Source organism: Diprion similis, chromosome 9, assembly GCF_021155765.1.
Source record: "Diprion similis isolate iyDipSimi1 chromosome 9, iyDipSimi1.1, whole genome shotgun sequence".
In the NCBI taxonomy this organism is placed as follows: Eukaryota; Metazoa; Arthropoda; class Insecta; order Hymenoptera; family Diprionidae; genus Diprion; species Diprion similis.
In genome coordinates this window covers 8,709,004-8,726,307 of record NC_060113.1, presented here as the reverse complement: position 1 = coordinate 8,726,307, position 17,304 = coordinate 8,709,004, and the positions used below count along the sequence as shown (strand labels likewise).

Below are 17,304 nucleotides of genomic sequence, written 5' to 3'. Positions count from 1 at the left end.
TACTGCTTGGTACAGCTCTGACGTAGTCACGTGGCTGATTTGAACTGACCAATCACATTTTGTAAGAGAGAGATAGGATCTCATGCTACTATATTTATCCTTGGTAACATCGCCACTTATGGGCCAGGATAGGACAGGCTCCCTCCATCTACTATATGCTCCAAGGGGTATCTGCACACGTGTCGCACACAATATTTACTAACTGAGCACAAACATCAGTCCTCTGAGACTGACAGTTTGTCCTAAAGTCCTAAGGATAAGACACTGAACTGATAAGATTATGCGCAGGTCTGCTGGAATATTCTTTATTTTCTGTTTACATTTATTCGTTTTATTCACATATAAGTGGAACAACGTATAAAAAAAATCCTAATTATGGCAAAGGTGGTTAAATTAGTGTATAAGAAAAAAAGGGTTGTCTGTAAAGTCGATTTACGGACGATAATCTTACGTGATAACGTCATAAGAAAACATTGATGAAAAATAACAGCTACGCACGATAATTTTTTTTCGTGCCTCGCTCTCGCCTGCACGCTTGGCTCAGGCGAAACGTTACTGCGGAACGTTCCGTGGGAACGTTACTTATGAGTCATGCTTTTTCGTGGGTCAGCCGGCGTTCATCGATTTATAAGACGTTATCATGTCAATATGTAAATATGATCGTGTAAATCATAAAATGAATGGTGATAATCACGAATGTATCATGATATGTAGAATAAATGATGTATATACAAATTGATTTAGAAGTTGATTACATTTTCGTATAGATATAGATTGATACTGCTTGTTAAGAACTGATTGAGAATTGGATTACATTTTTGTATAAATACATTGTTTCCGCTTTATTTTGCTTTTGATTTTGGGTTTTCATTCATCAATATATCAGTTGGACATATCAGTTTAACATGGATTTCGAGTTCAGTGTTGACATACAACTGACAACCCACGGTCTTACATACAGGTCTGGGGACTCTAGTGGTGGGGGAAGTACGCTTACGCTGCAGTTTTTGTTTTTCAGCGCTACCGCTAGTTGTCACTAATGGTAAAGTAATGTTCGCAGACCTTTACAAAGCTTTATAAGATTCCCAAGAAGGCGACATAAATTGTATACGTGGCAACACCGCATATCTAGCGACCGGAAACCAAAACCAATCCTTGAACGCATATGAGCCCATCTATCTCGACTGAATAATACTACCACAAAAGGAAATCACACGAAACATGTGTGCAACCATATCCTGAAAATTATAACCACCTAAGACCTAAATACTATTTGTACAAGCCTAATCCCGTTGAGAATAAGCAACCAACCACATTAACGCGGCCTTAGTATTTGGAGTCCGAGATTAAACAGAAACAGAATAATATTCTAGAATCAACTATCATTGTAGTTCGATAAAGACATGTAGAATATGATCAGAACCAATATAATAGTGTAGGTAAAGCTCACATGGATTCAACACTAGGGAACGGCGATGTCGAGCATACGCGCATTACGCGGCCGAATGCCACCCCATGTAAAGTTGTGTAAAACTTCGAACTCCCTCATTACTGTTACCAAGGGATCGCGCGCCTAAAAGCACACATATGCAGATACACTAGCGCGTTGCACCAACACACATATACATGAAGCTCATACCCATAACACGCACTAATTCAAATAATAAAAAAGGAAAACCAACCTAGTTTTAAGGCCCCGCTGACCTGGCGTGTCATATGTATATTTCGTGACGTCAGAAGCGGGGAAATTGGGTGAAAAAGCCTATACGAATCCTGCGATAACGAGAGTATGAATCTTACTCGGAAATATTTTAAATCGTAGCTTGAATAATAGTGTACGTGTGAATCTCAGTCACTGCTCAGGCAAATCGCTGATAATGTTTATAATAAAGAATGATGAAGTGAATAAAATCACGCGACAACAAACATGGCCGATCGGAGCTACCGCATGTTGAATATTCACTGATTGCACTGTTCCACAATTTCTTTCACCCTCGCCAGGGAGATTCACACGTACAAAAGCACACACGTTATCCGGGAAAACTTATACTATCAGTTATTTTTTTGTAAACATGGCTCGATTCGTATACGCGTTTTTTATGTGACAGCAGCCCGTTTATGGTCCACAAGAAGTATGTTTCGATCTGTAACTGACATCATTGGTTGGATCTAACAGAACAAGCCAATGAAATCAGCGGCCTTAGTTCACCGTTCAACGTTCAGAGGCGCTGCACGTATTTATGACGTCACGATTTGATATTTTCAAGTCAGGTCAGCGGCACCTTAAGTCTTAGATTATGGAGAAGAGGGTGGTGGTATGGGGCAAGAATTGTGGGCACAGTCCAAAGTCCAACTTAGCACCCGGCAACAATAAGTCCCATAGCATAGCATACCGACCTAGTTGTAATTCTTATAATACGGGGGAGAGATACGTTGTTGTGGGGCATTGCTTGAGGAGAAGGATTGACACCCCTACTGCTACCGATCTGAATAAATACGAGCACTCAACGTTCATGTGCTCTCTTGGTTTTTATCTCCGATAGATACTTGTTCTCAGTAGATCCTCGCCGTAAAATCCTCTAGCACTTACATTCCAACGACGATTTTCTGTCCGATACTAAAACAAATCTTATACCATTGTACTAGAATTATTATTCCTATTTTTGTCTTTAATCCAAACATATTCCATTCCAAATGAATTCCGTTCAAGTCAGTGTTCATTCAAAACTAATTTCCTTCATCGCATTGATTTAACGGTCACAAAATGAGTACTTCATAAAAGGCAAGGAAAGTTTTATTCAAATAAATTACAACAAATTTCCTTTTCCCGGTTGTATCCAAATTGCGTGAATTTGTCTACGTTACATGTTCAATGCTGTAAATAATAGTCTTTGGGTGCGTTCCGACATTGGCTCCTAATGTTGTCAACAATCTTTTATCTCTTTTACGCTTCCAAGTTAATCGGTAGCTCTGCCTCTGTTCTAGGTAGTCTTTAGCTTTGCCAGCCTATTTCGGATCGCACCCTGAGCACGGTTTTACATACAGGTCTTGCAACGAAGCCAATTTTCTACAGAGCGGCGTGGTTCTCTTGTTGTCCGTGTTTTAAGTGTTTGAAATAGCCATGTCGCGGCACTGCTATCTAGGGATGACGTAGGGTAGGGATGAAAATGTGCCACCAAAATTGTATTTGAAATGAAGCATATAACCAAAAATCAGCGCGTGCATCATACTGTATTAACTACTTTCATTCATAAAAATTTATTGCTTGTAATAACAACAATAATATTATTATTAGGTTGGCGCTGTATTGCGCACGCGTTGATTATCCATCCTACGATCACAACGCCGTCCTGGCGGCCACAAAGTGAAATAAATAACCGCCCGTGAAATGAACCACCCCCACTACCTTCGTTGCACGACCCTGTATGTAAGACTGTGACCCTGAGTCATCACTTCCATCTAGGGATATTGTAAATAGTTAGGTAGTAGTTCAATACTTTCTGGTTACAAGATTCTCGTACTTAGGGTTAGGTAAGTTGGTAGTAATGATATATAATGATAATAGTCGGTACAACATACGGGCGTACGGGTTTTCATACAAGTCTGGGAACAGCATTTTTGAGTTGTGAGGGGAGTCTCAATTTCATCGCTAAGCTTGCTGAGATCTAGACGTGCGGTGCGGAGAGATGGAAGTAGGTATTTGTTCTCTGTCTTACACTGTACTACCACGTGTAAAACAGATAACGAATACATACTTCTGTCTCCCCTGCACCGTACTTCCAGATTGCAGCAAACTTAGCCGCCAAATCGTGAATTCGAGACTGATCACACACTAGGTGAGACTCCCCCCACCATAGGAGTTTCCTAACTTGCATGTAAAGACTGTGGATATTCCATAGGGTTCTATCGGATTATATGTGATTGGCGCTTTGTGGGACTTTTGCTGTAGCAACGCCACTTCATACACATGTATTCATGTACTCACTGATCTCTACTATAGACTAGAGATCAGTGTGTACTCTACTTCACGGACACTTTTTATTATTGTTTCTATACACAGAGATGGTCCTTTATGAATGAAATCTAGGGAAATCGCAGTCCAAGCGGACCAGTTGCACCAAGTGCAGCTAGTGAAAAACTCTATCATTAGAAGTGCACAATATCCAATATGGCGAACAACGACAAAGGACGCAGAAAGTGGGGAAGAATTTCACAAGGTAATTTAAACAAGATTTACAAAAAAATGGATGATGCATCGCTGTGTCGTTGTACTCAAGCCAACATTATTCACTCTTCAAGATTACATACGGTAGCTAATATTTTGACGTAGCAATAGAATGAATAACGTATATATTCATCGTGGTCAATGTAAAGCTAACCTAACAAAACAAGCTAACCTAGAAATTTGCTACGAAAACCGCTAGTTTCAGGGATTGTTTCCCAAAATACGTGACCTTCGTTGATAAAAAATAGTTCTTCTAGGGAGTTCAAACAAACATCTACGACAATTCTGATTCTTTTTCCGATATCCGATTCATTACATAACTATTTTCTGTCTATCGTGTATGTAGTATTGTCGCCGTGAGTACATGTCAACACGGATAATATCTTAGTTTTATTGTTCTATTCCCCTTCGATTTCATCCATCGCAACAGTTATTGCTCATGGTTATTTCTGATTGCATGCATAGAATTTCAGCTGATGCTTTAACTCGGGGAATAAATTATTTCATGTCAAACACTTTGTTTTGCACTCAATTCACTTGATCGAAAAATTACATCAAAACGTAAACGTATTTTTCGCAATGTTGTTTTTGCTTTTATTTTTCTACACAGTCCAGTTTCTAATCATAGCATTTAGTGTCTATATCACGTACCCTGTATCACATTCTATGTACTTGAGGTAAACCTTTCACTTTTCATTCACAGATTGCATGAGGTTAGTAATTGCTTGTAGTCAATGGAACTTGATGTTATATATTTGTCACACTTAAACCTGTGCTAAGTGACGCTTTTTTTATGTGAGTGTGTGTGTAAAAAATACTCCCATTAAATTTTCTACATTTCTCTCGTCAGCTTTGTATTTTACATTCACTTTTTTTTTTTACATTTAATCCTTCATTGCGTCCTTAATTGCATTCTTTATTTTTTGGGATTCAGAATTCTCGCAATCTGTTGATGCTAGATTATCGAAACTGTCAATAATTGCATGTTGAACATTACTGCTGATTTCACGACATACACATAACAACCTGAAAATGATCGAGTATTCTGAAGCTGGCTGTACATGGTGGAACAAAGTTAGCTGATTGCAGTCTTATTTATTGTTTGTTTGGCACATTGCCGATAACTTTCAGCTTTTTTAAGGATAAAACACTTTCATTTCTGTCCTTTTTTCCACTTATCACACAGTTGTGTTACCTTTAGTCATTCTAGAAAAATAAGCCTATGCTATTAACCTCAACATAATATCCTCGATAATGTGTATGGCAAGGTCAAAGAAATACTTCAATCTTCATTACCAGTTTGCTTGCAGTAATTGAAAAATTGTAAATACAGACTCAATCATTGACAAATCAGTTCACATTTATGTAAGAGATGAATTATTTTTCCATATTTTTCATGAATATAGCCAGGTAAAAGTGCTTTTTACCTGAGATCACAAATGGCGAATAAACTCCTTCAAGAAATAAGGTTATACACAGGAAATGCATACACAAGTAATCCTTCAACACTAAATAATTATAAAACTGTCACTGAAATTATAGAAAAAGTGTAGTATCTATTTCAAAATCACCTTTTATTTGTGGTGCAGTTTAAGTATACTTTGAATGGTTTAATTCAAAACTTGTATACTTTTTCATAAATTTAACTCTTTAATGTAAATTTGTTCTGAAAATAGCAAAGCTTTAGGTATTTCATATCATTTTGCGAAGTATTGACATACTAATAATTTTATGTAATCAGGTTATTGATAAGAAGTACTAAAGATTTCATCGATTGCTTACTATCCATACTTGTCAATATCTCGAATTGCCTTATTTGTGTAATCAATATGTATGAATACGAAAATACAAAATATGAAATTCTCAATTTCAGATAATATGGCGGATTTTAAATTGGGAAAGAATAGATCAACAGTGGAAATGCGCGGTGGTGCAAGCCGGGCTCCTCCTCAGCCCTTATATAGGCCAGGATGCGGCCCATTACGTAAATCAGGGTCAAGCTCTGACAATTTTGACAGTGAGAACAACCTCCAGGAAAAGCCCAAGTCATCTTTCTTTCAAAGCCGTGAGAAGCAACACCAGTTCAACAGTTCTTTTCTACCACAGGACAATTCACTTTCATCTCGAATTGAAAGTAATTCTGATAAATTGACTGATATGCGACTGAACTACAGAAATAATAGCAACGACCAGATTCAAGCATCATCTAGGAATAATCAGGTTGGGGGCGATCCAAAAAAGAAGAATAAAAAACCAGAACAACCTCTTTATGTGCCAAAAAAGGTTAAGGAGTCATTGGCTGGGCGCGAAGTGGCTAATAGGTAAAAATATTGAACATGATAATTACTGCTGCGTCTCTAATAGATGAAAAAAATGTTCTGCTACTGGATTACGTTATTTGTGTTTTGTTGAATGCAATTAAACATAACCTCAGTGTCAAAAAAACTGGGTCAATGTTTGTTGAAGATTCAAGACAAAATCTGATCGACGCTTTTGACAATTCATTAAAAAATTCCACAATTAAGTTTGTTGTAGCTACGTGGAAATGGTGATCTATTTGTTCAAAAGATTAGATTATTTTCAAAACATAGGTACATGAATGATATTGTATTCATGCTCAGGTGTAAAAGTAGTCTCCATTGCTCTGGGCCTTTCCATAAGACGTTCGTGTCTCTTCTTCAGTATTATCCTATTACTCACATTTATCACCTGTTTTGCAATGACAACCAAAGATGAAACATACTAAAATCAGAATAACTAGCAAAATATTTTAGAAAATAATCAGTTTCATGATTACTTTCAAGCTTCTTTTTAATTTAATTTTTAAACTATTCTGAACTGGCAACGTTATTTGCTACAAATTTTATTATTTCTAAATTTAGGATTTTTTACTTGAGTTTATTTTCCTCATATGCTTTATGCTGATTTGCATTATTCACATTGTATTTGATACATATTGTAAAGATTAAAAAAAAATGGTTTTCACACTTTTCTGTACAGATCTCCAGTGCTTGGTGGATGGGATAGAGAACGAGAGAGAGAAAGAGAAAACAGCAGAGATTGGGATACCCATTCCAATCACAGCCATCGAAATGAGAGTCATCGCAATCTCGTGGGAGCTCATGGTGGTGGTGGAAATAATCGTGGTGGAGGTAGGGAAGAACATGGAAAACGTGGTGGAGGAAGTCGGCGAAACCGGAACCCAAGTGACTGTGAAGAACGTTGGAGACCAGACTCACCATCTTCAGGGAGGAGTTATGGAAATAAAAGGGACAACCACCGAGAGATTAGACAAGTTAGTTAGAAAGCTGAACTGTAGACAACGTTTAGAGTTTGAATAAGGTCTCGTGACGTCAAATGACTAACAGCCATTCAATTTTTCAGGGTTCAGAGCCTCTTATTGATTCACCAAACACGACAGGCGACACTAATCGAACTCGAGACACTAGAAGCGTTGAACCAGTTGGTTATCCAGAAAAGTTTCAGGGGAAGCCACCCTCAGGAAGGCGCGGTAGTATAAAGGACAATTCAATGCATAGAAACTTGAAAAACTTTGATCATCTCCCTCCAAGATTGCAAAGAAAATTACTTGACAAGAACGGATTACTTTCAACACAAAATAGCTATATCGGCACTACTTCAGAGGATACACAGTGGGATGGAAGCACAGTTACTTATCAGGTAATTTTTCAGTAACTTCCGGATAGCAAAGAAGTAATTATAATTTGTATAGAATTTCAAGTGTGACTTGAATTTTTTTGTTCAGTTCATTTTGTTCTCTTGCTGACCGAAGGTTGTGGAAATTTTGTAATTTTTAATCAGCTTAAAATTGACTTTGAATATTTGCATTTACCATTTACTTTTTACATCATTTAAAGTTTCTTTGCTAGACCATTGTTACTATGTTAGTTGACAAAGAAAACCTGTTTTATTTTTTCGATGATGTGAGTTTCATCTACGACTTCAACCATCTCTTTAGGCCTACTCGCAGAGTTCAAATTAAACTTGAAATGTGTGTGTTTTTGGAAAAGTGTCCTAATTAGACTTTTAATCTTTTATATTCTAGCCAGTTCCGTAGAAATTTTCTTTTTAATCTCCAGGATGGTTGAATTAATCAGAAATTGTGATAAATCGGTTTTCCAACTAATAAATTATCGGTATTTCTGATTCATTGTTATCAGTATTTCTGATTGATAGATTAATCGTGGATACCTAATTAGTAAAACGACTAATCAAAGTCCATGAATAATGGTATAGCCCTTGTAATTTCTGTACCAACAATTTGTTTCTCAACTCTCATTAGGGTACCTCTGGTTACAATAATTATTCATCGGCGATGCAACATTCTCAAACGATGCAGCATTTGAGACCGTCCGGACCTTTGCCAGCTCAGCAGAACTGGGCAAACACTATTCCTGCCCGCAGCCGTGGTCGGGGAAGACTCAGACTGGATGAAATGGAAGCTCAGTCTCTGATGTTTAGATCTGTTACGCCTGAGCAGCTTTCAGCGCCTAATACGAGACCTCAGACTCCTAATCTAGATTATATGAACCGGTAGCTAAATTAAAATATTATTAATTTTTATCTCTGACTTTAAAATAGACCATGAATATAAAACACAAAATATCTAGGTCCTCCGTTTTTACTTCTCCGTAAGAAAAGTATTGCTTTCAGTAGAAAATCACTTTTACTAATTTCGACAAATCTTTACGTTTTTGAACCTCCAGAATCCAGAAAACAGATTTTTAGAAAACTGTCTGTCTGGATAGCAATCTGTCGGTCTGTCGGTCTGTCGATTTACTGATTTGCCAATAAACTCCCGCGATCATCTCGGAAACGGCTCAATGAAAAAATTTAAAACCTACAGGACTTTACAATCAAATGATGGCCATGAAAAACTGCCATGTTCTGTTTTTTACCAAATTTTTTCATTTCCGACCGTTTTCGCGGTCATCACGGAAGTTTATCGTACAGACCGTCAGACTTATTCCTTTTCATAATGATAAAAAGTATCGCGAACAAACTGTTTTTCCGGCTTGTTATCGTATGGAAACATTCAGTCCAATTTTTGAGTCACTCGGGAATTCATTTGAAGAATGTTTAGCAATACTTCTTTTATTGGTTTCTACATTTATTTCATTTCATAATCTCGTTTTTTAGCCTGTTCTTACTATCTTTTGAACAATCAACTTATGAGGCTTAGCTGATAGACACTCTATAAGAGAGCGAAAATATTTTAATACTTTTGGATGTTCACTTTGAACCTTTCCAAACATTACTTATCGAACATAAGTAACTAAAATTTAGTCAAAAATTTAATGTAATCACAACAGTTATTTTCATTTTTGAAAGTAGGAAGTTTGATGAAATCTTGCATGCTTATTCGATGCAAGCTTTTTAGTACGCGAGTGTCACTTTGCATAACATGAAGTAGTGCTGTGTCATGTGAATCTGGTGATAAAAATAATTCAAAGTACTGAATTTAATTCAGCTTCGATCTTGGAGAACAAAATTACTCAAAGATGTCACAACTATGTTCTTACATTATAATAGGGTGAATTTTATCAAAGCTGAATTTTTTTTTCTCAGATCCTATGATCGTCGAGGTAGTAATAGTACAATGTACACGAGCGTAGAGAGTTTGAGCCGCATGGATAGCTTCACGATGCCTCCTCCACCTCCAGCAATTTCACCAGCAACGTCAATACCAAACAGGAACAGACGTAACTCACCTCCTAACTATCAAAGACAGAGGAAAGGGGCATCTTCTCCTACCACGTCGCAGCAGCATACCTATCAGACGTAATAGCAATATTATGTTTAATCAATTTAATTAAATTTGTTCATTCCCTTGTATACCTTGATTGCATTCACAGCTGATTTCTAATTAGCTAATCTTTTTTTTTGTAGACGACGTGGCAACAACTCGAGCGAACCTTCAAGCTCCATGCAGGAAAGATTGGATCACAAACAAATGCTGAATCTTAGTCCATCTAAAAGCGAACCATTCAGTCCATTGCCAGATATGTCTTCGGAACATACGTTGGTTAGTTAAATGAGAAATGAAAATGAAATTTCATCAATTAACAAATGTACAGATTTCTTTCAGAAATGATGGTCTCATTACCAATTTCACAGTATATAAAAAAATCATTAACTGTAGATTTTATTTTCGTAGGATTGGAGTGAAGAAGTAGAATTAACTGAGAAACTTGAGGCTGAACAGCTGTGTCGTAGCTCTTCGATGATTAGTCTTCGTGATAATACGAGTGGGGTAACTGGTAGTCAACCACCTGCTGAGGCATCTAAAGGAAGGAATCGAACGAAGAAAAAGAGACGCGGAAGAGCACACACTGGTGACAGGTAAAGTGTTTCGATACTTTGTGAGAACTGAAAATTTCACACTTCAACCAATCGGATAGGTATTAATAGAGAATAATTGGAAGTAAAAAATGTGTAAATTGTATCATTAATTCACGCGTTTTCTTGCTTCTGTTCATAGGAGTTTAAGCAGGGATAAAGTAAAAGAAAATAGTCGAGAACGTGATAAGAACCAACAGAATAGAGATCATGACAATTATAATAGCAATCAGAAGGCCGCTGGTGCCAGCAGGCGGTATAACAGGGATCATACTCAGAGTAACAATGCCCAAAGGAGTCGTGAAACAAGTAAAGAAAGAAATTTCAGAGGCAGTAGCCGGAATCCTGATGATTTTCACAGAACCAGGTAATTAGAAATTCCACTACGGAATACTGTAACTAGCACTAAAAGCTGTTTGGTTTTGTCCCTTAGTTGGCAACTTGATTAAAACTTTTGAGTATTAGCTTTCTCTCCAGAGGTCAGGACTCGCATACAGATGAAAACTGGAGGGCGGGAAGAAAGCCTTCGATATGTGATTCAGATGAGGGTCGGCGCACTCCATCTTCACTGACTACTCACACTCGTCAACAATCTCCTCATTCTGTTCCACTGTCAAATTCACCACCTAATTCTGTGTTGCAACAAAGTAATTCTCAACCAAGTTATAACAATGCTCAGCCACCTGGTGTTCTATTTTTACCTGAAACCAGCCATTCGCCACCCAGTGTCACCCCAGCGAGACAAAATTCATCTCAGCAACAGAGAACTCTCTTCGACCCTAATAATCCCAACAAACCAATCATCATTACGTCACCTGGAAGTAGAGCTGCTTTGGCTAGGTAACGATTCAGTCTTGAGTAATCTGAATGCATTAATTTTTATTGTTCTGTGATAAGTCGCACTAAATTTTGTGAGTCTCAGTCACTCTTTCCTTTTTCATTAACAGGGAAAATGAAGCTCAAAGTCAGTCCTCTGGTGCACCTGTTTTCCAATCTCATCTTGCAAGTCCAGGTCACAGTTTTGAAGCACCTCAATCGGATAGTATGCCACTCTACGTTACTGACGAGTTCGGTAATATGCGACCACCGTGGTATAATCCTAATTCAGAAAGGTACATTGTAAATGAGTTTTTGTTTATTCAAAACTTTAATCTTCAAAAAACAATAATATATTTGTGCTCCATGTTTTGCACTTACATCTCTCTGATGTAATTTTTTGATTTATGCTTCAATTGCAGTTTCCGATCAGCCAAGAATCCTTATTTACTTTTGGACATAGGCCGGGCAGATTTGGAGCTACAGTGGATTTTAGGTTCAGGTGGTTTTCCGGCTAGCTGGGAGAGGCTTTCTTATATTCGGCGGTTCTTACAAGACAGTTTACAGATGCTATTGAAAACAGATATCAAGTTTTGTCAAGCTGAAAATGTGGAGCAACACTTTTGGAAGATATTATTTCACAATATGATTGAAATGTTACGGAAGGGTATACCTAAAGAGAACTCGGAAGGACGTGATCATTATAAGAAAATAATGATAGATATCATTGACGAGGGAACGGTATATTTAGAAAATCTTCTGACTGTCCTTGAAAGTAGTTACAACTTTAAATTGGACACGTTTCTGGTATCTCCATCGTTACCCAAAGGACTCGGACCTGTTGGCTTGGCTTTGGTCAGTGCACAGAAGATATTTCTATATCTTGGAGATTTGGCTAGATACAAAGAACAGGTTAATGAAACCACCAACTACGGAAAGTCAAGGCAGTAAGTATTCTCAGTTGTAAAGTGATCTTTCTTATTTCTGACACCTTGCAACTTATTTGTGATCACTGTACTCCCATAATATGATGTCACATAATATTTTGTATTTGCCGTATTGTTCCGAGTATAAACCGGTATAGCATATAAGACGACCCCAAATTGTGAGACAGTATTTTAAAGTATTTTTCTTAGTTACCCGCACAGAAGATAGGTCCACGTATAAGACGAGGATGATTTTAGTGTGTGCTGTCAACGACAAAACACCTCGGCTTATATTCTAAACAATACGGTACATTAAAATCAATTCTAAGGTAACTCTCCTCTGAATTAAAATGTGATTAATAGATACTTCTAATTTGAATATATGTGTAAATATTGGTTTATGCAACTATAAAATTGTATTCCAAAAGCGAAATCACTGAACAGAATCAATGAATTTATATTTTACGATGTGTTCTGAGTACCTATTAATGTACCTATACATGCAAAAGTTCACAGTGAATAGCTGTTTATATTCAAGCGAAAAAGTTAAGAAAGTTCATAATTGTATTCCGCAGCTGGTACGTCAAGGCTCAGCAGATTAATCCTAAAAATGGGCGGCCATACAACCAATTAGCAGTTTTGGCATATTGTGCTGTAAGTATAATATTTTTTAATTTTCGAGATTTGATAATTTCATACCATAGTCGTTATACATATTTGCTCGATGTATTTTGTGTTACAGAGACGAAAATTAGACGCCGTTTACTTTTACATGCGGTCACTGATGGCATCCAATCCATTTCACTCTGCCAGGGAAAGTCTGATAGCACTTTTTGATGAAAATAGAAAAAAGGTGAGTAAATCTGATGATCATGTAACGATATTTGTTCGAATCTCCATATATAATGCTATTATTAACAAACGAATTTCTGTTTTTTTTTGCTCCCAGTATCTACATTATGTAAGTAAAATTAAATACTTGGTGTGAAGTGATTCCCGTAATTTTATTTACCTTTTGTTAATGTGGCAGATGCTTATTTCATTATGCATTCTAAACCAACTTATCATATCGCATTAGTTATATTCGTCTACTTAGTTTTATAAACCATTTTATTTGACTCCTTGGGAACACGTATTTGCGATCTCCCATCTAGTTACAGCTTTTCATATCTATTGTTGCAGATGGTGAATTCTTTATTTCCAACTTTTCATATCTATTGTTGCAGACGGTGAATTCTTTATTTCCAACTATAATTACTGATCACTTCGATCCACTGAGTTAGTTGTTTCGTTTTTGGCAACTCTTATGATCATTTGCGAATGATTATTTTGAAATAATAAAAATACGTACTAAATGTTATTCAGCTTACGAAAATTTTAATGTCGTAATTACCCCCTCAGATTCCATTATATACTGGTACTATTCCGCGCTTGATGTCTTTTTTAACGATAATACATTGGCTTTGCAAATATTTTAAGACGCTAGTCCTAGATGTATCGTTTCTTAATCTATAAACCACGTACTTGCTAGTACAAGTGGCATGCATTTTTTTATTTATACAGTTCATATCGTGTATAGTATACATATATATGTGGGGATGTGGTAGTTTCAATATGGATTAGTGGTAACCGTGTGACCAGAAGGTATGCAATTTACAATATGGTATCCCTGATTAAGAGGGGCCAAATGCCCCTTCTTTGGGATTTTTAAACTATCCGTTCAGAAATGTTTCTTAGGTCATAAAAACATATGCCTAGCGGTTCATAACTCAATTACCCTCTCCACTCTCTCCAGGGGGTACAAAAATGACAAAAATGACAAGTGACTCAAATTACTGATCCTTGTGAAAAAAATAATGTGTATGCATTACCAAAATTCCTCTTACGTAAATTAATTTCGGTGTAAGGGGCTAATCCCAAGATTCCGAACGAAATTCACAAAAGTTGAAAATTGTTATATTTCGAAAGCTAATCCACGTACCAAAACCTTTTTTTTTGTCATTTCGTTGCTTTTCGCTGTATATTACTCATACGAATTATTTCAGTTCTTTCTGAATCATGCGCTACGTCGAAAATGACGACTTTTGCACCTTTTTCTGATTCTTTCACTATTTTGACCAGGTCTTAAGAAAAAGTTGTCTGAATAGCTATAGAATGTCGATATTTACCTTTTAAATATTACTATACCTAAAATTCAACTTCACGCCCCCTATACGAGAGCTTTGAGTTGATGAAATGTTGCATTTCAGGAATAAAAAAATAGGTTGTAACAATTTTTTATTTTCAGTTTTTTAGTTTATCCACAAGTCAAAGTTAGATTTTCTGAATAAAATATAATACTCTTGATAATTATGATGATAATATATGGGATTGAGAGAAGGTTTTCTTCTTATACAAAAGTCGTTCGTGGCTGCATATCATTACAGAATATGTTACTAATGGTAATTGGCAATCACTATTTTGGACAAATGTAAGAAAGAAATTGTATTATGCTCTTATCCATAACTCTGTACATATTACTTGCAGCTAAACGTTTACTGTGGAGATGATATCTTGTCCTCGTCAGTGGAACCTATCAATTTTCCCAGGCTATATCCTACCTAGGAGAAATGCTGGGAGTAGATCATTCGCTTTTATTGAATTATCTAAAGCAAGAACCTGGAATCATAAGATGTAAAATAAAGTCGAGGTATTTCAATCAAAAACGTTCAGGTGTTATGTATATCAAAGGGTACTGTTGCAGCTGTACAAGTGGTCTGCGAACAATTGGATATTTTTTGCATGTAGCTGCTCTTGTATACCACCTGTCCTACGGCCGGTATTTATGAAAAATAATTCGATCTGCGAAAATGGTAATGAAATTATTTGACGTGGAAAATGTTTATCCCATTGCTGTTGAAGAGAGTGATAAGAAAAAGATATCAACTCCAATTTGAATCTTCTGTGGCAAAAAGTATTTGCAGAGTTAGGGACAAGAGCATGAAATAATTTCTTCCACATATACATATGTTTAAAATAGTGATGGCGAATTGCCATTAGTAACATTCAGTAATGATATGCAATCACAACGATTTTCGTACAAGAATAAAACCCACTTTCAATCTCGTACATTATCATAATTATCGCCAGTATTGTATTTTATACAGAAGATCTGACATTGACTTTTTAGTGTGAAAAAAAAAACAAAAATCAAAATAAAAAATTGTTATGACTTATTTTTAGCCCTGAAATGCGGCATTTCATCAACTCAAAGCCCTCGTATACAGGATGGCGAGGCTGAATATTAGGTATAGTGATATTTAGAACGCAATTCTCGATATGCTATAGTTATTCAGACAACTTTTCCTCAAGAAATGGTCGAAAATAGTGAAAGACTCGCAAACAAGTGCGAAAATTTTCATTTTTGACGTGGTGTACTACACACAAAAGTCTGAAGTAATTTGTGAAGGTAATATACACTTAAGGCAGCGAATCGACAAAAAAAAAGTTTTAGTTACATGGATTAGCTTTCGAAATATAACGATTTTTAACTATTATGATTTTTTTTTGGAACCTTGGGAGTGGTCCCTTGCACCCAAATTAATTTATATTAGAGGTCTTTTCGTAATGGATACCCATAATTTTTTTCATAAAGATCCGTGAATCGAGTTTTGAGATAAAAAATCGAATGCATAAAATATCATTTTTTTTACCCCCCAGAGAGGGTGGAGGGGGTTACTGAGTATGAACCGCTGGGTACGCGTTTTTATGACCAAAGAAACATTTCGAACACATAATTTGTAAATTCCGCAACAGGGGCATTTGGCCCTTCTTTACCAGGAATATCTTTTCAGTTCGCAATTTTTGATACTTCACTCTTGTGAGATATTTGGTATTAGAAAGTGCTAGCTTCGTCGTTGTTTTGGAATCGACATATAAGTCTAAATCGAGGTATAAGCCTAGATACTTAATACCAGGGATGGCCAACCTGTCAAACGTACCTGTTAGGTCAGTTGATCGCGAAAAGGCAAAGAGAAATACACGACTGTCAAAAAATATTTCATTCAATTTTCCCCGGAGAGAAAGGAATTCTTGAACCAACAAAATAGATTTTATTGGAGTCCATTCACTTCAATCCAGTATGCCTTGTGTAACGCAAATACTATGACTTCAAATAAACAATTTTGATTTAGTTAGTTTGTCAAAATGATTTAGTCAAGCGAATTCTTTGATTCAACAAAAGCCTTTCTTGTTACGATCGAGTGAAGTATTGATTCGAGTGAACGTTTTGATGTCGTTCCGAAATTCAGTCAACTAAATATCAATTCATTTGAAGTGTATGTATTGTTCCTCCATGTCGCATGTTCGTTGCCAGAAACAATTGGGTACTTTAAATAAAATAGGTACGTGAATACAGTAAAAAAAATATACTTCGATCAATGCCATACTTTGTTGATTTAACCGAAACCTGTTTGGCGTAATTGGTCTAATCAGTTGCACTAATTTTTTTACGAGGTTAAAAAACACCACATGCTTTGAAACAAGTAGAGAATATATTCATCGTAAACATCGGTATACTAGCACTATAAATGGCCAATAGGCGGTGAACTTTCTCGCTATGGAAGTAGCTTCAGAGATGGTTCTAAAACCGGGTAGTCGATCTAGAAGTTAGATATGGAGAACTTAAGATGAAAACGTCATCAAACATACGAAGAGAGTATAATACCAAGTTCTAAGTTCAAATTGATATTGACGACAAATAAACAAAAGCTATTGACACATAGTCAATTCTTATTTCTACAATACATATTCAACAATAAGTTTTCAGGTTTTGCCCGCTTAATATCGAGGTAATCCTACGCAATTTTGAGCCAACAGAATTATAAATGATTGAATTATTCGACGAAAGATCTTCGGGGTAATAAATTTCACTACGTACTTCAATCATTGAACTCTTGATTCGACAAAACATGAATAGGAACAAGCTTCATGTGTTTT

The 17,304-nt window shown here is 36.4% G+C and overlaps 1 protein-coding gene across 5 annotated transcripts in view; it reads left to right on the top strand.

Annotated features, from left to right (window-relative positions):
* Positions 1-4,168: 4,168 nt before the first annotated feature.
* LOC124410190 (telomerase-binding protein EST1A-like) overlaps positions 4,169-17,304 on the top strand; it is a 224,985-nt gene continuing 211,849 nt past the window's right edge. For 3 of the 5 annotated variants that reach the window (XR_006929578.1, XM_046888362.1, XM_046888360.1), the window contains exons 1-15: positions 4,169-4,217; positions 6,099-6,546; positions 7,226-7,520; positions 7,610-7,906; positions 8,529-8,779; positions 9,815-10,027; positions 10,136-10,271; positions 10,404-10,588; positions 10,728-10,952; positions 11,051-11,425; positions 11,533-11,697; positions 11,824-12,348; positions 12,903-12,981; positions 13,070-13,180; positions 13,277-13,288. Coding sequence is in view for 4 of the 5 variants with exons in the window: in XM_046888362.1 (XP_046744318.1) it covers positions 4,169-4,217; positions 6,099-6,546; positions 7,226-7,520; positions 7,610-7,906; positions 8,529-8,779; positions 9,815-10,027; positions 10,136-10,271; positions 10,404-10,588; positions 10,728-10,952; positions 11,051-11,425; positions 11,533-11,697; positions 11,824-12,348; positions 12,903-12,981; positions 13,070-13,180; positions 13,277-13,288 (3,366 nt within the window). In the remaining variant the exon portion in view is untranslated. The remainder of the gene's footprint in view (positions 4,218-6,098; positions 6,547-7,225; positions 7,521-7,609; positions 7,907-8,528; positions 8,780-9,814; positions 10,028-10,135; positions 10,272-10,403; positions 10,589-10,727; positions 10,953-11,050; positions 11,426-11,532; positions 11,698-11,823; positions 12,349-12,902; positions 12,982-13,069; positions 13,181-13,276; positions 13,289-17,304) is intronic. The other 2 variants (XM_046888363.1, XM_046888364.1) reach the window with 2 other exon arrangements.